General features: G+C 41.6%; 1 protein-coding gene across 2 annotated transcripts in view; it reads left to right on the forward strand.

The window, feature by feature from the left end:
* Positions 1-27351, forward strand: part of LOC142312183 (uncharacterized) — a 133702-nt gene that overhangs the window by 45666 nt on the left and 60685 nt on the right. The window contains exon 11 of one of the 2 annotated variants that reach the window (XM_075351084.1): positions 17008-17400. In XM_075351084.1, coding sequence (XP_075207199.1) covers positions 17008-17400 — 393 coding nt within the window. Of the gene's footprint in view, positions 1-17007; positions 24824-27351 lie in introns of those variants that run through there. The other variant, XM_075351082.1, reaches the window with a different exon arrangement.

The raw sequence follows: 27351 nt of genomic DNA on the forward strand, positions 1-27351 counted from the left end.
GATTGAAGAGTCACTTGCGGAATACAGTGGCTTTGGTTACAGGGATCTTGCAGGCATGGGGTCCTGCAAGGTTGGGGTATTGATCCGTAGGTGATTAATGCCTCGTATCTCTGGGTCGGTGTGTTGCGGCCAGGGATTGTGTTCTGGTGGTGGAGTATGGCTTCTGGACCGGACTTATGGCGGGGGTAGGTCTGGTCCAGAAGCGGTTTAACGGATAATGTTATTTGATTGGAGAGTCACTTGTAGGATATAGTGGCTCCGGTTACAAGGATCTTGCAGGCATGGGTCCTGCAAGGTGGGGGGTATTGATCCGTAGGTGATTCATACCTCATCTCCGGCCCGGTGTGTGTTGCGGCCAGGGATCATGTTTTGGTGGTGGAAGGTGGTTTCTGGACCGGACCTACCCAGGGTTACGTATTGTATTACGTACTGTATTATTATTATTATGGTATTACCTATTGTTAAATGTTGGGGACGCCCGTTGGACGGCGCCCCCTTGTGTTAGTGTGTAAACAATAGGCAATAAAGGGCTGCTGTGGCCATTTTTTACCAAGTCGCAAGCAGTGTCCTTGTATTATTGATACCGGGTAAGGGTAATTGGGAATAATATAGGAATCAACGACCGGAAAATCCCTCCTGGAAATGTCATGTGAGGCACGGATTTCTGAAACTAGAGACTCTAATGTTCTTGTCTTGTTGCTCAGTTGTGCAGCGGGGCCTCCCACTTCTCTTTGTACTCTGGTTAGAGCCTGTTTGTGCTCTCCTCTGAAGGGAGTAGTACACACCGTTGTAGGAAATATTCAGTTTCTTGGCAATTTCTCTCATGGAATATCCTTCATTTCTAAGAACAAAAATAGACTGTCGAGTTTTCCATGAAAGTTCTCTTTTTTCTGGCTATTTTGAGAGTTTAATGGAACCAACAAATGTAATGCTCCAGATTCTCAACTAGCTTGAAGGAAGGTCAGTTTTATACCTTCTCTAATCAGCAAAACTGTTTTCAGCTGTGATAAAAAACTTCAACTAGGGTTTTCAAAGGATTTCTAAACATCCATTAGCCTTCTAACACAGTTAGCAAACACAATGTACCATTAGAACACTGGAGTGGTGGTTGTTGGAAATGGGCCTCTATACACCTATGTAGATATTGCATTAAAAAACAGATGTTTGCAGCTAGAATAGTCATTTACCACATTAACAATGTATAGTGTATTTCATATTAATTTAATGTTAACTTCATTGAGAAAAAAAAGTCCTTTTCTTTCAAAAATAAGGAAATATCTAAGTGACCCTAAATTTTTGAACTGTATGGCATAACTCCGGTTTAGTGGACAATCTTAAAAAGTTCTCTCTAAATGTCTAAGATGTCTGCAAGAAACTCTTGTAACAGAAAATATCCCCCCTACAAGAGTTTGGATTTCTGAGCACTAGTATGCTACATGCTCTAATAACTCAGATGTTTCACCACTAGTAACTAAATCAATGACGATGAAGACTGTCGGGGTAGAGTGCGATCATTTTAGTAGATATGCTATTACCGTTTTTTCCTGAAAATAAGACAGGGACTTATGTTATTTTTTGCTTCAAAAGATGGGCTAGGGCTAGAGATGATCGAAATCGCCAAAAACCGGGATCGGCGGATCACTGCCAGATTTAAAAAAAAAAAAAAGTGTGATCCGCTCAAGAATCCGGTGTCCATATAAGTCAATGGGGACCAGAATCCGGAGATTAAAAACGTTGGTGGAAGGGATAGGCAGGTAGGAGCGCACGCGGTATACTCACCCGGGCTGTGTCATGGCGGCAAACTCCTTCCGGGTCACGCTTTTCCCTTCCCGAGCCGAAAATTCAATATTCACTGTTTTCCCAGCCCACCGGCACGTGTAATTGACTGCAGTTAGACGTGCCCTCTCCCTGAGTGCCAGCGTGTCAGCTGACTGCAACAAATCACAGGCACCAGGATGGCCGGTGGTTGGGGAAAGCAGTGTAAGCGTCTGTGGGTCAGTATGGTGAGTGTGCATGTACCTAGAAACACATGCACGCTCCTGTCAAAAGTGTGCGCAGCTGTGCCGGGTGAAGCGATGTCAGATTGTGCGAGTCTGGCATGATACCACCCGGCACGTGAGAGTGCATCTACCTAGAAACACATGCACACTCCTGCCAGAAGTGTGCACGGCTGTGCCGGTGATGCGATATTAGACTCGTACTAGTCTGGTATGACATCACCGGACACGGCCTGCCGCTCTCTGAACATGAGCGTGCATGTACCTAGAAACACATGCACGCTCCTGTCAGAAATGTGCGCGGCTGTGCCAGTGATGCGATGTCAGACTCATGCTAGTCCCTCGCAAGTGTGACTCTGGCCTAAGAGAAACCGCATGCGGCTTTTTTTTTTTTATTTACATAAATGATTAAAATAAAAACGACGTGTGGTCTCCCCTAATTTTGATCCCCAGGCAAGATAAAACCAGCTGGGGGCTGGCATTCTCAGCCCGCAGCCGCCCGGTATTGCCGCATCCATTCGATGTGACAATCCCGGTGCTTTACCAGCTCTTCCCGAATTGCCCTGGTGCGTTGGCAATCTGTGTAATGAGGGGTTAATAATAGCGCACAGCTGCTACTAAGCCGTAGGTTAGTGATGGCACAGGCGTCTGAGATACCTCCATCATTAACCTATACATGAAAGTAAATAAGCACAAACACAGACAAAAGTCCTTTATTTGGAATAAAATACAAAAAGCCACCCTCCTTCACCACTTTATTAAACTCAAACACAACTCTCCAGGTCTGGCGTAATCCACACGAGGTCCCACGATGACGCATCCAGCTCTGCTACATCTCACGGCTAGCGGCCATTGAGAACGACCGCCGGCTCTGAGTGTAGCCTATGACTGAGCCATGCTGAGCAATGACTGCAGGCAGACGCTGTCACAGGCTGGGGGCGCATCTGCCTGCAACCAATCACAGATGAAAGGACGGCCGGTAGGCGGGGAACGCACGGAAAGCTGTGCAGTACAGAAAGTGAATGTGCGATCCGGAAGCAGTTTGCCGCCATGACACCGAGTCTCGTAAGTATGAAAATTTCACTTATGCTTGTTTTCTTTATTTTTCAATTAATTTCCTCAGTGCCGGATCCGGATGGTGCATCCAGAATCCTGGGGCCGTGTCCGGCATCCAGGCATCTTTGAAACCATGCGGATCCGGACTTTTACAGTTTGGATCCGCTTAGCCATAGCTAGGGCTTATTTTCAGAGGGTGTCTTATATTTTTTTCCATGAACAACAGTCCATATTTATTCTTGAACAATAAAATCAACATTTATTCAAATATAATCATATCTAGAACATCAACATAACTCTCCAAATATGCACCCACTGCTGGATAAGGGTTATCACTAGAGATGAGCGGACCCATTGAAGTTCAGCGTGTTCAGCCGGACTTTAGATAAAGTTCAGTTCAAGACCTGGACTTGACCTGAACCCCAATGGAAGTCAGTGATTTAGCATTTCGGCTCTCCACCCACATGCAGCTGTCAAGGTTAAAATGACTATGATGATGAGACTCAAAGGATCTCTCGATATCCGGCTGCTGTTTCTAATTAAAAATGTCATGTGTGCACACGAGACTAAATAACTGGACAGCAAGTCAGTTACATCTATCTCCATGACTGGCTCTTGACCAAGTGTGCTTTTTATTGTTTGAAAGAAACTCTAGACCAAGCAGTAAGGGGGTGTAAACAAAAGTTTTAGTCCAATCAAGTATCGTAGGTCAGGGCTTCATGACGTAGAGAGATCTACACATCCTCCTTGGATTGGTCAGTCCAGACTCCAGGAATTTCCTTTGTCCATCTGTCTTGGGTGCAAAACAGGAAATGGCGGCCATCTTTACAATTACATGTGCTGGTATATACTGTGTCTAAGGAAAATACACTGAATATGCAATATACATATATACATGTTAGTAAGAAACAAAAGCATTCACAAATATGTGTGTTAGTTCACATCTACTGAACTATATAACTGAGTCTATGAAATGGCTGAATTAAGTATTTTTGGATACTCAATTCTTTATCCTCAACAGTCCCCCCTAAAGACTTACTTCTGCCATTTCTGAATTCTAAGGGTACTGTGTTCCCTTAGGAAGAGAGGTAGAAAGATCTGTTGAAAAACCTGCGTAACTGAATGTTGAAACATGGGCGGAAAGGGGAAAGGGGTTTTCTTCACCGGTTTGAGACCAAGGACTCCTAGGCGAGTCCTCACCCTTTGTAGTTGCACTTTCCCATGTCTCAAGGTTCTCTAAGTCCTCTCTTCTAACTGTTCTGGCAATGCTGGTCTAAGACTATACAGGGTTTTCCGAAAAGGATAAGTATGAGCAGAACGCTCAGTGCAGCTCTGGTTGATCAACCCTTCTACAATGCGAGGTGTGGATCCATAGATGTTTCTGTGGTTGGATCAGCTCCTCTAATGTTGACTCATGGCTCTTTCTCGCTTGTCCTTTAGGATCAATCAGTCTCCTGACTGGAGACCATATGCTAATAGCTCTGATTTAAGATCTGGAATTGGAGAATACACCTGTTTATCACACTATTCAGTCAATTATATAAAAATATACATGTCTATGCTAAACCAAAAACATCTTACATAAAAACCTGTTTATTACGAAAAGAAAACAAAACATATACATTTTGTACACGATTTACTAGTTTCCACTTTTCTATAAAATATACACTTTTTGTAAACACATTTTTCTTTACATACCACCTTCATGTGCTTCTCAACAATAATGTCGTTTTCTGCACTGGAATGCCTCTGACCGAACCTGGAGAGAGATTTACACAACACGCACAGACTTGCATACAATGTGCTCATAATATACATCTATAATCAGTTTGCAGTCTCTAAGAATGTTTAGAGTAGGTGCAGGGTGTTTCTACGGACTCTTTACAGTTTTTTCTCACTTCGTTCTAGGCACTTGTCTTACAAGACTGGGTGAGTCTGCCCACCTGGGTACTGAACCCTGGCGTCACCAAAGCACACACTGACAATTGTCTTTCACAGATGTTACCTGGGCCATCATTAAGAAGAGCTCTCATGGCAGAGAAAGCTTACCACCCTTTGTTCACAGACCTTCCTCAGTCAGCTGGCTCCCTGCATGTCACACTCCATTCCTTGTTGTTTTGCTTGTTCCTGTAGGGATTTAAGAACACAAGGAGTGACAGAAGTCACTGACGTGACCGGTGTCACCAAGGCACATTCGGTATTGGTGAAAGACTCTCAACTCTAGGCCCGTTCACTGCTTCTTGGTAAGCTGCACCTGTGCGAGGATCTCCATCCGAATCCATCAGCTCAGATCTAGACTTTCTTTTCGGCATACCTAATTCATTTGACAACAGGAAAAAATCTACAACCTACATACACCTCTAAAGACTCTTACCCACTCCTGTTCTACCCATCAAGAGAGGCATTAATGCATCACTGTCTCCTGTATCAATAGGATTGGAGGGAGTGGTCGAATTTAGACTACCTCATTTGGTGTAAACAGCAGCATATCCAGTGCAGAATCGACCACCATCTGGTTTCATCTATAAAAACAAAAACTAAAAAATATACATTAGATCATTCTTATAACTTTATCTCTGATCATAATACAGTTAGTGGTCATCTATACTTCACATGACTGAGAATACTAAATAAACAAACAAACAAATAAACATATAGGACAAGATTTTTCCCATTTCAGTTAACAGATATACCTCATAGTAATCTAATAAACATAACCTATGGGAAAAAGGTCAGCTTCAAAACCTATCTAATATGCCTACTGCACCCTCGAAGAAACTGGAGAATATAATTAATACCTTATTCCCCCCTTGTTTAATTGTTTATTTACCAATATGGCAAAATTCAGCGTTTTTATACTGGTATTCCCTAAAAGAAAAAATAAAACAGCAGGTAATAAATTAGCTACATACTAAAACTTAAAAAGAACAAACACTGAAAATAACGTATATCTCACAACAATATACATTACTGGGAAATTTTAAAACCTTACAATAAACACTGTATCCATAAAGAAAAGAAAAACCTTTCATAGTAGAAACAGCTGAGACATGATTAAATGACAGCTGTGACTAGGCGACTAACCTGCAAAAATATATGAATTGTTTAGAAATAATCGTAAAAACAGAAAAGGTGATAGAGTCACAAAATAAAAATATATTGTTCAAATAAGTCGCCATTAAAAACAAAACAACACAAATTATATCGCACATCCCATGAAATTTAATATTCCCTATTCAGGTATAAACAGCAAACTAAAAATGGGAAATCCTGAACTCCAAGGGTTAAACCAAACTTACGTCACTATTGGGGAAAGACACATTCCATTCTTATCTATGACTATTTATCAATTCAGTAAAAATTTCACTTAGTTATCTTTGACTTGCATTTATGGGATAGCTGAGTAAACAAATATACTATTTATACTTATTCAAATGTGTTAATCATATATACCACAGAACACCTCCCACCGGGGGATGGGTGGAGAGCTTTGAACAAAGAGCCATTGCGAGGGGTGTGGCTTATGAGGTATACTGCCATCAGTGGGTGTAGCAAGACGGCTCCCACAGGAAGTTCCAGGTACCTGACTTCCGGGTGTAGCATCCATGTTGTGACTCCCTGGGTGTACTGGGAGTGGCTGGAACTACGTAGTAAACCAGGGATACTTTTAGTGCCTGTAAATTTGCATTTCAGCATACAAAGGAGAGATTTGATTAGCACCAGATATGATGACTTCTAAAGGAAAACCATGAGGCACAGCTAGAGAAAAACATTTAGTGATTCTACAAACAGCAACACACAGTGAATAGGGTCTTTGTCCTCCAGTATACTCTCACTGGAGATTAATCTGAACTTCAGTACATGGGTTGCAGCCTGCCATCTAGTGGTAGTCCAACGATTTTACACAACTTTTTGCAATCTTTTATATTTTTTCCGGTTTTTTGTAACTAGGGCGACAGCGTTCTCAGCTCCTACTAAAAACAACATATTTATCTTTTGAACAGAGTGTATACAAAGTGCTCTAATTGGACCGGCCGGCTCCAACCGGAATTCTTTCCCGCCTCGTTATGAAGACCTACCCCCTCATAACAGTGGCTCACGTTTAATACGCAGGGGAATACGCTAATTCCGACACTTTTACCTTAACTAAAGTGAGATCCTTTCCCGCCTCGTCTGCCACGCAGACAGTGACATGCGCCTGAACCGCAGGGGAATACGCTAATTCCACTTTAAGTTAACTGAACCCTTCCCGCCTCGTTTATTATCTATCCAATATTCAATATTCAATATTTAATATTTAATATTTAATATCTAACAAACAGTGGCTGTGTCATCCGCAACACAGGGGAATCGCTAGTTCTCATACTTCTGTTCAAAAACAAACAATTTAAAAAGACTGAAAAACGCATGAACCCGTTAATTTCTCTCTAATCCAAACCAAAATAACACTTGTCTTTCTTTCAAATCATTACAACTCCTCTGTTTGCTTTACTATACAAAGGCTGCAGCCCTCTCCTGTATGTTAGCCCACTGACCCCTCCTTTCTCCTCACTCCAAAGAGCTGCGCTGTCTTGTCTCTGCCTGTTCACTCCTTGACCCCCCCCTTGCTTCCTGCTCTCTTCTGTTCTCAGCGAAAAAATGCAGGCTGCGTAATTCGATCTCCGCTCTGTCTCAAGCAGCCGGTGAGCAATGGCCAACACCCCCCTTCTTTCTAACACATACAAACTTTCCTCCCTGCTGCCCTCTTAGCAAAAGAACGTAGCTGCGTGAGCGAGTGACCCCCCCCCACCTTTTTCTTGCTTTCCTCTTAGTGGAGAAATGCAGGGACGTAGAGTTGCAGTCTGTCCCTGCCCAAGTAGCCAGTGGGGGACTGACCCCCCTCCTTTTTGTGTAAGAGACTGCTGGCACGCTGGGCCTCTCTCCACCATTTCTATAGCTGTCTGCTCAGACAATTAACTCTCCGAGAACCAAACAGAGAAATCACAAGCCTGATTAACCATACACTATATACAAATCAACAGCTACTCAAAAAGCCCCCCATTTCTACCTTACTTACAGCCAGAAATACAGACAGCCGGATCCTTTAAAACCTACGCCTAGCCTCTATGGGAGCTGGGTCCTCTAGCTCACCGGCGAGTGACAGTCACACCGTTAGGTCTCCGGTGCACTACCATTCTCCGGACTAGTGACCACCCCCTTTCGCCAGGTGTCTCTCGAACCACAGGTAAAACAGCACACACAATGTATATGATGCTCACCGTGGAATGAAGGGCGATCAATCCTTGATACCAAGCAACACCTGGATACTTGTGGAGCAGCAGACGTCCGGAAAATGGAAGCTCTGACTCACCCTTCTCGGTGGCCCCACACTTGGCGCGCCAACTGTCAAGGTTAAAATGACGATGATGATGAGACTCAAAGGATCTCTCGATATCCGGCTGCTGTTTCTAATTAAAAATGTCATGTGTGCACACGAGACTAAATAACTGGACAGCAAGTCAGTTACATCTATCTCCATGACTGGCTCTTGACCAAGTGCGCTTTTTATTGTTTGAAAGAAACTCTAGACCAAGCAGTAAGGGGGTGCAAACAAAAGTTTTAGTCCAATCAAGTATCGTAGGTCAGGGCTTCATGACGTAGAGAGATCTACACATCCTCCTTGGATTGGTCAGTCCAGACTCCAGGAATTTCCTTTGTCCATCTGTCTTGGGTGCAAAACAGGAAATGGCGGCCATCTTTACAATTACATGTGCTGTTATATACTGTGTCTAAGGAAAATACACTGAATATGCAATATACATATATACATGTTAGTAAGAAACAAAAACATTCACAAATATGTGTGTTAGTTCACATCTGCTGAACTATATAACTGAGTCTATGAAATGGCTGAATTAAGTATTTTTGGATACTCAATTCTCTATCCTCAACACAGCTAGCCATAAATTGAAAGCTTTCAGGGGGAGGGTGGGTGTGGTTTATTTATTTATTTTGTGGACACTACATCTGTTTGTTTTTTTTCTTTCATTTTCACAGTTCTATGTTGTAAAATTTTGTGAAGCACCCGCGATTCAAAGTGCTCACCACATGTCTTGATAAATTCCTTTGGGTGTCTAGTTTCTAAAATGGGGTCACTTGTGAGTATTTTCCACTGTTAGGCAAATCAGGGGCTCTCCAAACGTGACATGGATTCCGCTAACATTTCCAAACAATTTGGCGTTCAAAAAGTCAAATAGCATTCTTTCCTTTGGAGTCCTTCCGTGCACCTAAACAGTAGCTTTCCACTACTAGTGGGGTATCAGCGTATTTAGTATAAATTGCAAAAAAATTTTGAGGCCCATTTTCTCCTGTTACACTTGTGAGAATGAAAAAAATTGTGGTCAAAGCAAAATTGTTGCGGTAAAAATGTATTCTTTCATGGCTCAACGTCATCAAATTCTGTGAAGCACCTGGGGGTTCAAAGTGCTCACCACACATCTCAATAAACTCCTTGAGGGGTGTAGTTTCCAAAAGGGGTCACTTGTATTTTGTACTGTTTTGGGACATCAGGGGCTTTCCAAACGTGACAGTCCATTAATGATTCCAGCCAATTTTGAGTTCAAAAAGTCAAATGGCGCTCCTTCCCTTCCAAGCTTTGCTGTGCGCTCAAACAGTAGTTTTCCACCACATATAGGATATTGGCGTACCCAGGAGAAATTGTACAACAAGTTGTACTGAGCAATTTCTCCTGTTACCCTTGTGAAAATGCTATATATGGGGCTAAAGCAGGGGTGGGGAACCTTTTTTCTGTCAACGGCCATTTGGATATTTCTACCAACCTTCTGGAGCTACACAAAATTATCAGCTTTAAAATTACCCTTATATAATTGGTCAAACCATTAACTCACTGATTTTGTGGTGGCTAGAGCTGATTCTCCTTGATGCGGCAGTGATGTTTGGTGATACTGATCATGTTGCTTCTCAGAACTGCTTTTCCAGGTTTGTCTCGGTCGGCAATGCAGTCAAGTCTTTGTGATAATAAGTTTTATAAATCATATATTTCACATAGGAGATGCTGGGACTGCTGTACATATGTCACAGGTGTCATGGGGGCTGCAGTATATACATCACCTAGGAGACGCTGAGGGCACATACATCACAGGAGGGGCTGGGGGCATATACATCACAGGAGGTACTGGGGGCATATACATCATAGGATGGTTTGGGGGCATATACATCACAGGAGATGCTGGTGCATATACATCACAAGAGACGCAGTGGGGATATACATCACTGGAGACAATGGGGACATGTACATCACAGGAGACGCTGGGCCATATACATCACAGGAGATGCAAAGACATCACTGAGGGGCATAGACCTCACTGGAGGCTAAGTACATAACTGTGAGGCATAGAAATAGCTGTGGGGTACGGATATCACTGTAGGGGAATATACATCATTGAAGGGCACAGACATCACTGGGGGGGCACGCACAGCACTGGGTAAGAACAATCAGCGCTGGGAGGCATATACAGCACCTGGGAATAGTGGGGATGCTGCTCCTTTTCTTCCGTGAGCTGAAAGCGCATTATGCGTTAACCCTGCCCATACAGTACGTTCTCAGCACGGTGGCATTGGCCATGAGGGTCTAATACTTCAGTGTATGCGCACGCAACATTCAGTAGTAAATGTTGCGTGTGCGTGCTCGCAGCATGTGTGGGGGTTTAAAGGGCTGACAAGAAGTGGCTACGACCCCAGGAATGTGCCTGGGGGCCACAGAAAAGGTAATTCCCACCCCTGGGCTAAAGTAACATTTTTGTGGTAAAAAGTAAAATTGAAAATTTTGCCTTCCATATTGGTTTAGTTCCTGTGAACCAAGTAAAGGGTTAATAAACTTCTTTTGCTTTCTTTTCTGGTTTTGAGCAGTGTGAGGGGTTCAATTTTTAGAATGGTGTCCCTTTTGGGTATGTTCCCTCACCTAGGCCTCTCAAAGTCACTTCTAATGTGATGTGGTACCTTTAAAAAAAAAATGGTTTTGTAAATGTTGGAAAAATGAGAAATTTTTGAAAAACTTTGATCCCTTCTAACTTTCTAAAAAATGTTTCAAAAATAGTGCTGATGTAAAGTAGAGATAAGGGAAATGTTATTTATTATCTATTTTGTGTGACAACTCTTGTTTAACCCCGTCACCTCAGGTGATTTTCCACCTTTCGTTTTCGTTTTTTGCTCCCCTGAGAGCTGTAACTTTATTTTTCCGTCTATCTTACAGTATGTGGCTATTTTTGGGGGACGAATTGTACTTTTGATTAAAACCATTAGCTTTACCATATAGTGTACTGGAAAATGTGAAAATAAATTGCAAGTGCAGTGAAATTTCAAAACAATAGTTTTTGGAATCTTTTATTCACTGTGCTCACTATAAGGTAAAACTGATATGTTAGTATGATGCCTCATGACAGTACGAGTTTGAAGAAACCAAACATGTATACTTTTACTTTTATATAAGGGGTTAAAAAAATTCAGAAGTATGTCCAAAAAAGAGTAGCGCTTTTGACGCCATTTTCTGAGGTCCGTAGCATTCTCATTTTTCTGGATCTGGGGCTCAGGGATGGCTTATTTTTTATGTCATTAACTGTCGATTTTAGTGTAGATGCGATGTTTTGATCACCTGTTATTGCATTTTAAAAAAAATTGCGATCACCTAAAAATCTAATTTTAGCATTTGGAATTCTTTTCTTGCCACGCCATGTGCCAATCAAATTAATTGATTTCATATTTTGATAGATCAGCGTTTCTGAACGTGATGATACTAAATATGTGTATATTTTTTAACTGTTTTATTTTCAATGGGGGTGATTTGAACTTTTTTTTTTTCATATTTTTAAAAACTTATTTTTTATTTTACTAGTCCCTTTAGGGGACTTTATGGATCCACTGTCTGATCGCTTGTTCATTTCTGTTGATCAGAGCTGCAGCGTTCCTAAAAGCTCTGTTGGCTCTCACAGGAAATACGTCATTGTTGCATCAGGGGTAATCATATGACCCCAAGCTACCATGACAACCATCCGCGCCAGCGATTTCGGTGGGGAGCAGTGTGATCCCGCCTCGGCCATTTAAATCACGCTGTCACATTTTAACAGCGCAATATAAGTGGCAAGCAGGCGCAGGTGGATTGGGCTTCCACCTGCTGCTGTTAGCCTCACATGTCTACTGTTCAAATCAGCAGACATGTATAGGGATCAACAACGGCTCACTACAGCAGCCGGCGGTGATTACTGCGTCCCAGAGTTATAACCTCATAAATTGACACTGGTCAGAATTGAAAAAAATGACCGGGTTATGAAGGTGAAAACAGGCTGCGAGGTGAAAAGGTTAAAACAGAAAGCGATACCACAGAAAATAGTTAATTGCATTTACCATATTTCTACTTTACGTCTGATGTTTCTGTGGATTAAATTGCTTTGGAAGTGACTTGGAAAGACCTGTAGCTTAGAAAATTGCACTCATACCATCAAAACCACATACATTTATTAACCTTTAAATTGTGTAATAATAATTGCCAAGGAAAGTTATCAGACCTTAATGATTAATCATCAAACACATTGTGTCTCGGGTACCGCTATGTAAGACTATCGCCACTCTCCCCATGGTGTAAAAAGGTCTATGAATAAAAGGTGAAGATGATGAGGAAAACTGTTCCAATGAGAGCAGAGATGCTGAAAGATTCGTAAGATGTCTACACAAGTAGTAATTTGTTGAGGGCCCAGGTGTATGAGGAAGCGAGAGAAAATTTGTATTAACCCCTTCACGACCAGCCGATTTTTCGCTTTCCGTTTTTTTTTTCGCCATTCTTTTTCTGGGTGACGTAACTTTTTTATTTTTCAGTCAAAATGGTCATGTGAGGGCTCATTTTTTGCGAAACGAGCTTTTCTTTTAAATGAAATCATCAGTTTTACCATATAGTGTACTGGAAAATGGCAAAAAAATTCCAAATGCAGAAAAATTGCAAAAAAAGTGCGATAGCACTATGGTTTTTGAGATATTTATTTACTGTGTTCACTATATGGTAAAACTGATGTGTGGGTGTGATGCCTCAGGTCAGTGCGAGTTCGTAGACACCAAACATGTATAGGTTTACTTTTATATAAGGGGTTAAAAAAAATCGGAATTTGTCCGAAAAAAGTGGCGCACGTTTTACACCATATTCCGTGACCCATAGCGTTCTCATTTTTCGGGATCTATGGCTCAGTGACAGCTTATTTTTTGCGTCTCTAGCTGACGTTTTTAATAGTACCATTTTTGCGCAGATGCTATGTTTTGATCGCCTCTTATTGCATTTTGCGCAAAAGTTGTGGCGACAAAAAAAACGTCGTTTTGGCGTTTGGAATTTTTTTGCTGCTACGCCGTATACTGATCAGATTAATTGATTTTTTATTTTGATAGATCGGGCGTTTCTGAACGCGGCGATACCAAATGTGTGTATATTTTTTATTTTTTTAACCCTTTAATTTTCAATGGGGCGAATGGGAATCGCGCTTATAATGGCGCTGTAACATATTGACAGCGCCATATAAGGGGTTAAACGGAACGAGCAGATAACGATTCTGCTCGTGCCTAGCAGGCACACATCTCAGCTGTGAAAATCAGCTGAGATGTGCGCCGATCGCAGCATGCTGCCGCCGGCAGACCGCGGGCAGTAACGTTATGACCGCTAGGACGTAATTTTACTGCCCGCGGTCGTTAAGGGGTTAATTTTTTATTTATTTTGCAACTCCTGATTCAAACAGTTTCCTATTGTTTGAGCACATGGCAGGGCTCAGAAGGGAAGAAGCGCTATTTGGCTATTGGAACAGAACACAGATTATGTCGGAATAGTTTGTGGTCATCATTTACAGAACCCTAAGGCTATGTTCGCACGTTGCGTTTTTTCCCGCGTTTCTGCAGCGTTTTTAGCTGCAGCGTTTTTGTGCTAAAACGCATGCGTTTTTGTTTTCCAGCAAAGTCTATGGGAAAAGCTGAAATCCTGTCTGCACTTTGCTTTTTTTCTGCAGCGTTTAATTTGCATATTTGTGGTCAAAAACCATGCTGAAAAAGAAGCAGCATGTCAGTTGTTTTTGCCATTTCTGCAGCGTTTCCTTAACATTGGAGTCAATGAGAAATGGCAAAAAGCAACCAAAATCACAATTCCTGCGTTTTTCATGCTTTTTACCTGCTTTTCCACTGCGTTTTTGGCTCCAAAAACGCATGCTTTTCTGGCCAAAAATTAAAGGGTTCTAATGTTCCTTTACACACACACAATAACCGAAAATTTAAATGTAAAAAATTAATAAACTTTACCTTTTTTTCACTAAAAATATGCATAACCACTAATATTTCATTAAAATTGATAATTTTCAATATAGTTTAATTAAAAGTTCATTTTATCCTTTTTTTTCTTTTTTTTCATTCTTTTTGACTATTTCAACTTTATTTCTCAGTGTTTTGATCTAAAAAAACGCATCTGCAGAAACGCTGGTGAAAACGCAGGTAAAAAGCGCTAAAAACGCACTAAAAAACGCGGTAAAAACGAATGCGTTTTTAGCGCTAAAAAATGGCCAAAAGCCATTTGGTCAAAAACCAAGGGAAGGAAAACGTGCAGAATAGACTGCAGGTACTCCGACGCAACGTCCGCACATAGCCTAAGAACAGAAGAAAAACCCCCAAAGTGACTCCATTTTCCTCAGTGTTCACCCCACAGGCATTTTCTGGAAATTAGCACGTAGTGGATGTTGCAGAGAGAAGACTACAAGTATGCCATTTTAGTGCTCAATGCATAGTGCCCAGCTTTTGTTTCTAGAGACACACAAACCGTAGACAGCAATGCTAAATATGTGGAAAATAAGTGTTTGGGCACACTGCAATGCTCAGAAGAGACAGGAATATTTAGTATTGAGAGCGCAGACTTTACCAAACTGGTTTATGGAAACTATATGCTGCTTTTTAATTGTCTTTCAGCTACTAGTAATATGGAAATGTTTTGATTTTCCATGTACAAATGATGGAGGGAAGTAGGGGTATTGTTTTTTGTGGGGGCAGAGTAGAATTTTTTATTATCATTTTGGATTGTGTAACTCTTTTTGACGGCTTATTATGCCAATATATGGGAGGCGGAATGAACAAAAAGGGTTGAACATCATGCTCTTGTGGTTCCTGCTATGACATCTACTGTTTAATTGTTCACTGCTTTTACAGTGCCTTACGAAAGTATTCGGCCCCCTTGAAGTTTTCAACCTTTTCCCACATTTCAGGCTTCAAACATAAAGATAAAAATTTTAATATTATGGTGAAGAATCGACAATAAGTGGGACACAATTGTAAAGTTGAACGAAATTTATTGCTTATTTTAAACTTTTCTAAAAAATAACTAAAAAGTGGGGCGTGCAATATTTTTCGGCCCCTTTACTTTCAGTGCAGCAAACTCACTCCAGAAGTTCATTGAGGATCTCTGAATTATCCAATGTTGTCCTAAATGACTGCTGAGGATAAATATAAGCCACCTGTGTGTAATCAAGTTCCCGTATAGATGCACCTGCTCTGTGGTATTCTCAGTGTTATGTTTAAAGCACAGAGAGCATCATGAAGACCAAGGAACACAACAGGCAAGTCTGTGATACTGTTGTGGAAAAGTTTAAAGTTTTGGAAATCTTTTTGTAACCAAATCCGGCTTTAAGCATCCCAAGGAGCACTGTGCAAGCGATCATATTGAAATGGAAGAAGTATCATACCACTGCAAATCTAGCAAGACCTGGCTATCCATCCAAACTTTCATCTCAAAGAAGGAGAAAACTGATCAGAGATGCAGCCATGAGGCCCATGATTACTCTGGATGAACTGAACAGATCTACAGCTGAGGTGGGAGAGTCTGTCCATAGGACAACAATCAGTCGTACACTCCACAAATTTGGCCTTTATGGAAGAGTGATAAGAAGAAAGCCATTTCTCAAAGATATCCATAATAAGTGTAATTTAAAGTTTGCCACAAGCTACCTGGCAGACACATCAAACATGTGGAAGAAGGTGCTCTTGTCAGATGAAACCAAAATCAAACTATTTGGGCACAATGCCAAACGATATGTTTGGCGTAAAAGCAACACAACTCATCACCCTGAACACACCATCCTCACTGTCAAACATGGTGGTGGCAGCATCGTGGTTTGGGCCTGCTTTTCTTCAGCAGGGACAAGGAAGATGGTTAAAATTGATGGGAAGATGGATGGAGCCTAATACAGGACCATTCTCAAAGAAAACCTGTTGGAGTCTGCAAAAGACCTGAAACTGGGACGGAGATTTGTCTTCCAACAAGACAATAATACCAAACATAAAGCAAAATCTACCATGGAATGGTTCACAAATAAATGTATCTAGGTGTTAGAATGGCCAAGTTACAGTCCAGACCTGAATCCAATCGAGAATCTGTGGAAAGTATTGAAAACTGCTGTTCACAAATTCTCTCCTTCCAACCTCACTGAGCTTGAGCTGTTTGCAAAGGAAGAATGGGCAAGAATTTCAGTCTCTCGATGCGCAAAACTGATAGACACATACTCCATCCAAGCGACTTGCAGCTGTAATCACAGCAAAAGGTGGAGCTACAAAGTATTAACTTAAAGAGGACAAATAATATTGCACGCCCCACTTTTCAATTATTTATTTTTTTAAAAAGTTTAAAATAAGCAATACATTTTGTTCAACTTCACAATTGTGTTCAACTTGTTGATTCTTCACCATAATATTAAAATTTTTATCTTTATGTTTGAAGCCTGAAATATGGGAAAAGGTTGAAAAATTCAAGAGGGCCCGAATACTTTCGCAAGGCACTGTATCTTAATTGAATCTTGCTAGTTTGATATCCTAATTTCTATAAATATTTTAGAATTTTTTTAAAAAATATAATTTAAGGTTATTTTATTAAAAAATAATCTTTTATTCTTTTCAGATTACTGTTTGACAAGATCCGAGGGAAAACTGACATCTGCAATTTGTAAATCAGATTCAGATGAACTTACGGACATACAAGATATAGCTGAAGTATCTGCCAATATTCCAGATATACCATCATCCCTATACAGCAACAATCTATCATCTGATCCTGTTAAACAGGTCCTATCTTCTGATTCATTACAGACTATTAAGAAAAATAAAAGTTATAAAAGGGGAGTTAAAAATCAAACTGCTCTTACAGCAAAAAAGCAGTTTTCAAGTGCAGAATATGGAAAATGTTTCTCCCTCAAAACATCTTTTGTAATCCATCAAAAAATTCATACAGAGGATAAAAGATTTTCTTCAGAGTCTGGCAAAAATCTTAACCATAAATCAGAGATTTTTAGAGGTGAGAGTGTTAACGCAGGGGAGAAGTCGTATTCATGTTCAGAATGTGGGAAATGTTTTGCACGTAAATCAGATCTTGTTCGGCACCATGAAATACACACAGGGGAGAAGCCATATTCATGTTCAGAATGTGGGAAATGTTTTGGACGTAAATCACATCTTGGTCGGCACAAGGAAATGCACACAGGGGAGAAGCCATATTCATGTTCAGAATGTGGGAAATGTTTTGCACGTAAATCAGTTCTTGTTCGGCACCATGAAATACACACAGGGGAGAAGCCATATTCATGTACAGAATGTGGGAAATGTTTTGGACGTAAATCACATCTTTTTCGGCACCAGGAAATACACACAGGGGAGAAGCCATATTCATGTTCAGAATGTGGGAAATGTTTTGCACGTAAATCACATCTTGTTCGGCACCAGGAAATACACACAGGGGAGAAGCCTTTTTCATGTTCAGAATGTGGGAAATGTTTTGCAAAAAAATCACATCTTGTTCAGCACCAGAAAATACATACAGGGGAGAGGCCTTTTTTATGTTCAGAATGTGGGAAATGTTTTGCAGAAAAATCACATCTTGTTAAGCACCAGAAAATACACACAGGGGTGAAGCCTTTTTCATGTTCAGAATGTGAGAAATGTTTTCGATCAAAATCATATCTTGTTCAGCACCAGAAAATACACACAGGAGAGAAGCCTTTTTTATGTTCCGAATGTGGAAAATGTTTTGTAAGTAAATTACAACTTGTTAAGCACCAGAAAATACACACAGGGGTGAAGCCTTATTCTTGTTCAGAATGTGGGAAATCTTATGCAGATAAATCAAATCATATTAGACATATGAGAACTCACACAGGGGAGAAGCCATTTTCATGTTCAGAATGTGGGAAATGTTTTGCACATAAATCAGTTCTTGTTCGGCACCAGAAAATACACACAGGGTAGAAGCCATATTCATGTTCAGAATGTGGGAAATGTTTTGCACGTAAATCACATCTTGTTCGGCACCAGAAAATACAAACAGGGGTGAAGCCTTATTCTTGTTCAGAATGTGGGAAATGTTTTGCAGGAAAATCACCTTTTGTTAAGCACCAGAAAATACACACGGGGTGAAGCCTTTTTCATGTTCAGAATGTGGGAAATTTTTTTGAATCAAAATCATATCTTGTTCAGCACTAGAAAATACACACAGGGGTGAAGCCTTTTTAATGTTCAGAATGTGGGAAATGTTTTGGAAGTAAATTACAACTTGATCAGCACCAGAAAATACACACAGGGGTGAAGCCTTATTCATGTTCAGAATGTGGGAAATGTTTGCAGATAAATCAAATCATGTTAGACATATGAGAACTCACACAGGGGAGAAGCCATTTTCATGTTTAGATTGTGGAAAATATTTTTCACAAAAATCAAAAGTGCTTAAACACCAGAAAATCCACTACAGTTTTTAGAGCCATATTCATGTTTAGAAAGTGGGAAATGTTTTAGTCAGAAATCACTTTTAGTTGTCCATCTGAAAACTCAGACAGAGGAAAGCCCTTTATATGTTCAGAATCTAGAAAATGTTTTACCCAAAAATGGCATCTTCTTGTACAGTGAAGAAAATAAGTATTTGATCCCTTGCTGATTTTGTAAGTCTGCCCACTGAGAAAGACTTTAACAGTCTATAATTTTAAGGGTAGGTTAATCTTAACAGTGAGAGAATATCCAAAATAAAATCCAGAAAATTACATTGTATAAATGTATTTGCATTTTGCAAAGAGAAATACGTATTTGATCCCTCTGGAAAGCAAGACTTAATACTCGGTGGCAAAACCCTTGTTGGCAAGCAAGCAGTCAGACTTTTTTTGTAGTTGATGATGAGGTTTGCGCACATGTCAGGAGGAATTTTGGTCCACTCCTCTTTGCTGATCATCTTTAACCCCATAACGACGATCTAACATCTGAAAACTTTGAAATTGCAGGGTACTTTTTGTCGTTCAATGCTTTGAGACGGTCTGCCAAAAAATGCCTGTAGCGCCCGCCCCCCCAGCAACGGAAAATCTCAGGGGTTTCAGCTACTGGAGGTAGCTGAGAACCCCAGATTATGAATCGGGATTTTTTTTTTGTTTGGAACCCGATAATGTGATCACCGGTATACACCATATATCGCCGATCACATTAAAAAAAAAAAGAAATGGCAGGTGAAACTGATTTCTTTTTCATGCTATGTGATCAAACATGTCAGATGAGTAATAAATATAAGCCCCTAGTGCCCCCAAAGCCCCCGATACCGGAGAAACCCAACTTCCACCCCTTCCTTCGGAACATCCAAGATGGCGCTGGAGCGCATCGAAAACTGCCGCCGCCTCTGCATTCATTTTCCTCCAATCTGAAATGATCAAACACTTGAGATCAGAGAGAAATGTCCTCCCCCTGAGCCCTCCTTCGATACACCAGAGCTCTCTCTGGTCCCCCGGAGACCCCTGTGGTTCTCCAGAGCCCTCCCTCCGGAGCATCCAAGATGTGGGCCAGAGCGTGCCGAAAACTGCCACTGCCTCTGCATGCATTTCCCTCCAATCTGAAATGATCGAACATTTCAGATCGCAGAGAAATGTCCTCCCCTGAGCCCTCTTCCGGTGTACAAATAAAAAATAGGTGAAGAGGGTACTTATTCCTTTCCGCCGCTTTTCTACAGCAGACAGACATAAGTGTATAGCGCCCCCCAGCGTCGGAAAATCTCCGGGGTTTATGCTACCAGGTGTAGCTGAGACACTGGAGATCACGATTTGGGCCATTTTTTCTGATCCCCGATCACGTGATCACCGGTATACACCATTTACTGTAATGACGTGATAGTAAATGTCAGCGCCGGTTCAAAAATGATTTATGTCCAACCTGGCATGATCAAACATGTCAGATAGGAAATAAATCTCCTCCACGATTCCCCCTGTTGTGGTCAGAGTGCTCCCCCCGGCCTCAAATCCCCTCCAGGCCAGCCAAAATGGTGGGCGCGACTGGCGGCGCATGCTGCATTCACCCTTCTCCTAATTTCTGTTGCATGTGACATCTCAGATGCAACAGAAATTTCGTCCCCAGGTCCCCTACCCGCTGTGTCCTGGTCTTTTTCGGTCCCCCCTGTCTCACCTCCTTGCAGTGGTCATGTCGGCCGCATGCGCAGAAGTCCGCTCTCAGCGCCGGCTGCCTACTAAGCAGGGATACTAAATTTACTGCTGCTCACACAGCCCTGAGTGCAGTATTATGTCGCTGCAGCCACTTAGGGTCGTGCACGCCATATTCTTGAACGTGCAGAATCGTAGTGGGACCTCCAAAATGGATTACTCCGGTCCAGATTTTTTTTTTTTTCAATAAATTGGTGAAAGAGAGAATGTGTTGGGGAGTGTTTTTTCAAATAAAATTTTTTGTCTTTATTTTTTTTATTATTGACAGTTCGTGATATCGGGTATCTGATAGACGCCTTGACATCACTTACTGCTGGGCTTGATGCCAGGTGACATTACACAGCTGGTATCAACCCCTTATATTACCCTGTTTGCCACTGCACCAGGGCAGCGGACTGAGCTGGGGCGAAGCACCAGTATTGGCACATCTAATAGATGCGCCACTTCTGGGGCGGCTGTGGCATGTTATTTTTAGGCTGGGAAGGGCCAAATAATTATGGCCCTTCCCACCCTGCTAATACCAGACCACAGCTGTCTGCTTTACCTTGGCTGGCAATCCAGTTTGTGGGGGACCCCACTTTTTTTTTTCTTTTTTTTTTTTTTAATTATAATTATAAAAACAGCCTCGGGTGACCTCCACGTCGTTTTTTGTCTCTTTTTTTTTTAATCAGATAAATTTTTATTTTTCACCAAGTATACAAAACGTGTTATATTTTCAGCAATAACGAGCAGAACTATAAACTTTCCCTCCCCAACATCCCCTCCCCCCTCAGCATACATATTACCCATATCAATATCAAAGATCTTACATTTTAACCCTTCAATAGCATATATTAGAATGTATAGAACTAACTATCTCTGCCCCTATTCCAACATCTCCTAACTCTAATATTTATCCATATTGCAACCACGGATTCCACAATCTATCAAAAAGTGCAAGTTGTTTCCTTTTCCCATATATGCTTGTCTCCATTCGAACAATATGATTAACATATGCGACAAATTCCCCTCTAGTCGGTGGGTCCCTCTGCATCCAGTGTTTGGCAATTACTTTCCTTGCCGCATACAGCAGTCTGGCTATCACTATTTTAAAATTGTTGTCTACTCTAATTTCTTCCACGTAACCTAAAAGACATACCAGGTTTTGTCTGGGAAGTTTACATCTATAAGCTCCTTCTATTCTATTAAGAACAGTTATCCAAAAGGGTGCCAACCTGGGACATATCCACATCATGTGGAAAATGCCGCCACCTTCTCCATTACATTTAGGACAGTCGGAGTTACTCCTCAATCCCATTTTACACATAATTAGTGGGGATCTACTGTATATGCCCTATGCACCACGTAGAGGTGGGATAATCTTGCTGGTTCACTCATTGATAATTTCGGTATATATTCCAAAACACTATCCCATAACTCATCAGTGATCCCATCTATCTCTGCCTCCCATTTAGTCCTAAGCCTGCTTTACACGTTGCAATTTCGCATACGATATCTTATGCGATTTGCAACGCCCCCATCGTATGAGCAACACGTTCAATTTGTTGAACGTGCCGCACAAACGATTAACCCCCGTCACGTGTACTTACCTTCCATACGACCTCGATGTGGGCGGCGAACGTCCACTTCCTGGAGTGGGAGGGACGTTCGGCGTCACATCGACGTCACGCGGCAGCCGGCCAATAGAAGCGGAGGGGCGGAGCTGAGCGGGACGTAAACATCCCGCCCACCTCCTTCCTTCCGCATTGTGGGCCGGGAGCCGCAGGACACAGGTAAAATCTGTTCATCGTTCCCGGGGTGTCACACACTGCGATGTGCGCTACCCCGGGAACGTTGAACAATCTGACGTTCAATTCTAGAGAAATGAACGATGTGCATGCGATGAACGTTTTAACGTTCAATCGCAATCGCATGTACCTGTCACACACTGCAATGTAACTTACAATGCCAGATGTGTGTCACTTACGACATGACCCCGCCGACACATTTTTAAAATATATTGCAGCGTGTAAAGCGGGCTCTAGTGTTTACAGGGTGATCAAGCAAATATGTATGCAGTAGGTCCCTATATAAAGTAGATATGATTCCTCTTGTGGGTCCACTACTACACACATATTTCAGTGCTAGGTCTGCCTGTACCAGCAATGATTGCTTAACCCCCTGAGCCACCACTGCATGCGCCAACCGTTTGTACTGGTACCACCCAAGTGGGGATATCCCAAACTCATCCTGTATTTGTGTAAATGATTTCAGACGTCCCTGGCTAAGAATTTGCCCCATATACCTTTACGTGCCCATTCCTTAATTTTGCCTATCTTGTATATCTCAGAGCAGTTTTCATTGTCCCACAACAGAGAGATTTCAGTTATTGCTGTAATCCCTCTTATTTGCTTGATCTTCCTCCAGATTCTATTCATCAGGCTAAGTGTGGGGCTCGTTTTTCCTATTCTCCCAAATGATCCGTCCTCCAGTCCGAACACTAATGGTTTCCGATGCAGAACATGCCCTAACAGTCTGGATGCTGGGTCTACCACCCCTAAATCTGCCCATCCCCTGAAATGTTGACTCTGAGCTGCCAGATAATATATTCCCGGATTTGGTAGTGCTAGTCCCCCCCTCATCCTTCGGTCTCTGTAGCGTCTCGAGTTTAAGTCTGGCTTGCTGGTTCTCCCATATTAGAGCACGGAACATGGAATCAATCTCCTTAAAGTGACTCTGAGGGATCCAAACAGGAGAATTGTGCAACACATAGAGTATCGTGGGCATAAGCACCATTTAAATAAGATTAATCCGTCCTATTACTGATAAATAAAACTTATTCCAAGCAGTTATCTTACTTTGCAGTTGCTTCAGCAAAGGGACTAGATTAATAGTAATGTAATTCCCAATTGGCATGGATACCTGAATGCCCAGATATCTAAACTGGTCCACAATCCGTAGTCTGTTGACCTCATCACCCAGGATCGACCTATCCACTCCCGCGTCCACCTGAAACAGATTCGTTTTGGTCCAATTGATATTCAGTCCAGAGATCCCCCCATACCACTTGATCACCTGCATGGCACAGCTCAACGATGCCCCTGGGTCTCCCAGAAACAATAGAATGTCGTCTGCATAGAGGGCTATCTTCTATTCTAGATGGCCATATACAAATCCCTTTATATCTCTGTTCTGCCGTATAGCAGCCGCCAGTGGTTCCACTGCCAGAGCAAAAAGGAGAGGCGAAAGCGGACATCCTTGGCGAGTACCCCTTTGTAGATACACCGTGTGTGACAACATTCCATTAATCCTCACTTTAGCTACTGGTCTAGTGTATAGCAGCTGTATCCAGGATATAAAATTAGGGCCAAATCCCATATGTCTTAGCACTCCCCACAGATATCCCCATTCCACACTGTCAAATGCTTTATAAGCATCTAACGAAGCTATTACTCTCTGTACCGGATTATCCACCGGCAGTTGCATGTTAAGGTATAATCGTCATATATTTTTTGCCGTGGATCTATTAGGCATAAAACCCGACTGATCCTGGTGAATTAGGGTAGATATCACTTCTGTTAATCGATTAGAGAGTACTTTGGCCAAAATTTTTACATCCGTCGTTAACAGTGAGATGGGCCTGTATGATTCGGGGAGTTTTGGATCCTTATCCTCTTTAGATATTACTGTTATTATCGCCTCCCTCATAGACTCTGGCAGTGTCCCCCTCTCCCTTGTCTCCTCCAAGACACTCAGCAAATTGGGTAAGAGTATTTCTTCCAAAGATTTGTATACCTCCACTGGTAGACTATCTACCCCCGGGGCTTTTTCATTTGCCATGCCATGCCAAGCTCTCTCTATCTCCTCAAGTGTGATAGGGCCCTCTAGACTGTGTTTCTCTGTCTCTGTAATTTTGGGTAATGTCATTGTACCTAAGAAAGCCTCTAGGTCGTCTCCCCTCTAGTGGAATATAATTCCTCATAAAAGGCTACCCCCTCCGTAACCAAATCTCCCGTTGTGGTGCGAATGCAATGCACAAAGGATGATTGTCTCTGGGCTGCCGTCACCACTGACAGCAGATGTCCCACCTTTTCTCCCTCCACATAAAAGTTCTCTTTTTGAAAAGCCTGCTTCCTAGCCACTTTCTCCAATAGCACCTTATTAACTTCTTCCTGCGCTGCTTTTAGCTTCTGCCTATTCTCTGGTGTGGGCTGTGTTACCATCTCTGCTTCTGCTCCCTTCAAGGCCTCTAAGCAATCAATTTCCCCCTGTCTACTATGAGCTCCGGCACTAAAAATTTTATGTTGTGAATAATCCTTTTATTATTGAGGATATAAAATAATAACAACAAAAACGTTTCGGCTATTTGCCTTCTTTGGTTTTTTATGACTCTATGATAATGAGAAAGATAACAAGAGAACAAATATTAATACCTGATAACAGACCATGTATATTACAATGACATAGGTGCTCTACAATATGTCATCAGAAATTAATCAAAAACAGCATATCACACGCATAGAAAATTTTCCATCAAAAAATGTTTTTCCATTATTACCTATGGTAATGAAAAGGTATACACTGGACTCACAACACTTGTTTTCTTTGTATATAATTGCGGCAATATTATATCTGTGTAGAGAAACATTTCATTAATGACCTACGAAAAATTAAACTAAGCATTCGCTTATCAGGAAGAAAAAATATAAAAAAATATAAAAATGGGAAATTGTCTCATAGAAAGACTATATAGGGAATTAATTGACAAATTTAATGTCAGTAAAGTGAAGCATAAATAATTCCACCTTCTATATAGGTAGGAATACCTACCTCTAACATAGCTTTATATCAAGGAATCTGTTATAATAAATTGCCCATAGTCAGGGAACATCCGGCATTAATGAGAAGAAAAGATCTATGATATAGAGAAAGGGTGCTGTCAGTAAAAATTAAAGTAGAAAGGAGGAACAAAGGGAATATATAAGAGGTTTAATTACCATTGGTGATAGTGGGAGTTTGAAGACTACAAAGGAAACAAGATAAGATAAGAATTCCTGTCAGAGAGACATCAAATAACAAGCTACAAGCACCCATCCATTCATTACCTGCTTCACCAGTGACCAGAGGAAAAGTGAGTGAAAGAGTAAAGGTGGCTTTACACACTGCAACATCGCAAACGACATCGCTGTAACGTCACCGGTTTTGTGACGTAATAGCGACCTCCCCAGCGACATTGCAGTGTGTGAAACACATCAGCGACCTGGCCCCTGCTGTGAAGTTGCTGATGGCTACACATCTCTCAGGACCATTCTTTGGTCCTTTGTTTCCCGCTGTGCAGCATGATCGCTAGAAAGTCTCAGTGTGTAAAGGGGCCTTTACAGCGACTTCGTTAGCGACTTCCCTTTCAAAAAGCTGCTTTACAACGTCCCCAATGACTAGCTAGGTCGTTCTGCAGGTCCGTATCGCTGTTGCGTCGTTGGGCAGGTTCGCCTGTTTGACAGCTCACCAGCGACTCACCAGAGACTTTGTAGCGATCCTGGCCAGGTTGGGATCGCTGGTGGGATCGCTAGAAAGTCTCAGTGTGTAAAGGGGCCTTAACCCTGCACGGGTTTAAGTAGCAATGAGGGGCGGGTGTAAGCATTCATTTCCTTATTGTGGAAAACAAGCGGTGGAGAAAATGAAACGCAAGCTATGTGTGTGCAGTGAAACCAGGAGCATGCGCAGTGTAATCAGGAAGAGAATAACAACGTAAACCACTCCAGAGGAATTGTTCCTGAGATTCAGCGTGTCTGAAAGAGATAGTAATCACTCATCAGCCATGAAGAACATAGCGACACATTAGTAAAGAGACTATGATTAAGATAATGATTTTAGCTACTAGATTTAAATGGCCAAGATAAATTTAGCAGATAATTATGCTATAATATTATGATTATTATAATATGTGCCACAATACATTACTGTAATCTGGGTAAACCATATTTAATGGGAGACACATCTCTTTATAAAAATCCTGGAGGCATAAACTATAAATGTATACAAATTTAAGGAATACAATAGGAAAAGTACAGTTATAGACAAAACTCACTCCCCTTAATATAAATTCATGTAAATGAGTCATATTCCCGATTGAGACCATGGGGGGACAGGGTTCTAAGAGTGTGGATCCAAAAAGACTCACTCTCTTTGAGTTTCTTCACCCTGTCCCCTCCACGTCTCATCGGGGGAACATGTTCCAAAATTTGAAACCTTAACTGGGAAATTGTATGTCCCAGTGTCAAAAAATGGTGGGGGATTGGCAGCATCATCAATTTACACCTGATGGTCGATTTGTGCTTGCCAATGCGGTCCCGGATATGCTGGGTAGTTTCCCCAACATACCCGAGACCGCACGGGCACTTTAGTAAGTAAATAACGTATGATGTATCGCATGTGAAAAAATCATTGATATAAAAAACTTTACCAGTATGAGGATGTGTAAAGGAATTACCCCTCACCATATTTAAACACTGTGGACATCGAAGGCAGGGATAATTATCCTGCTTAGGTGTGGCCAAGAAAGTCTGTCTAGATTTTCGAATAGAGGACCCTATATTGGCTCTAACCAAGAAATTTTTCAAATTTGAAGGTCGTTTAAAACTAAATAAGGGGGGCGACGGCAAATTCGTCCACATCTGGATAGGACTGATGTAAAAGCCGCCAGTGTTTTAGGATTATGCCTCTAAGGACAGGATGATATGGGTGAAAGGTATTTACAAATGTTACAAAGGGACCCTGTCGCTTCCTCCTTTCAACAGTGGCTTTTGGAT

This window comes from Anomaloglossus baeobatrachus, chromosome 5, assembly GCF_048569485.1.
Source record: "Anomaloglossus baeobatrachus isolate aAnoBae1 chromosome 5, aAnoBae1.hap1, whole genome shotgun sequence".
NCBI lineage: Eukaryota > Metazoa > Chordata > Amphibia > Anura > Aromobatidae > Anomaloglossus > Anomaloglossus baeobatrachus.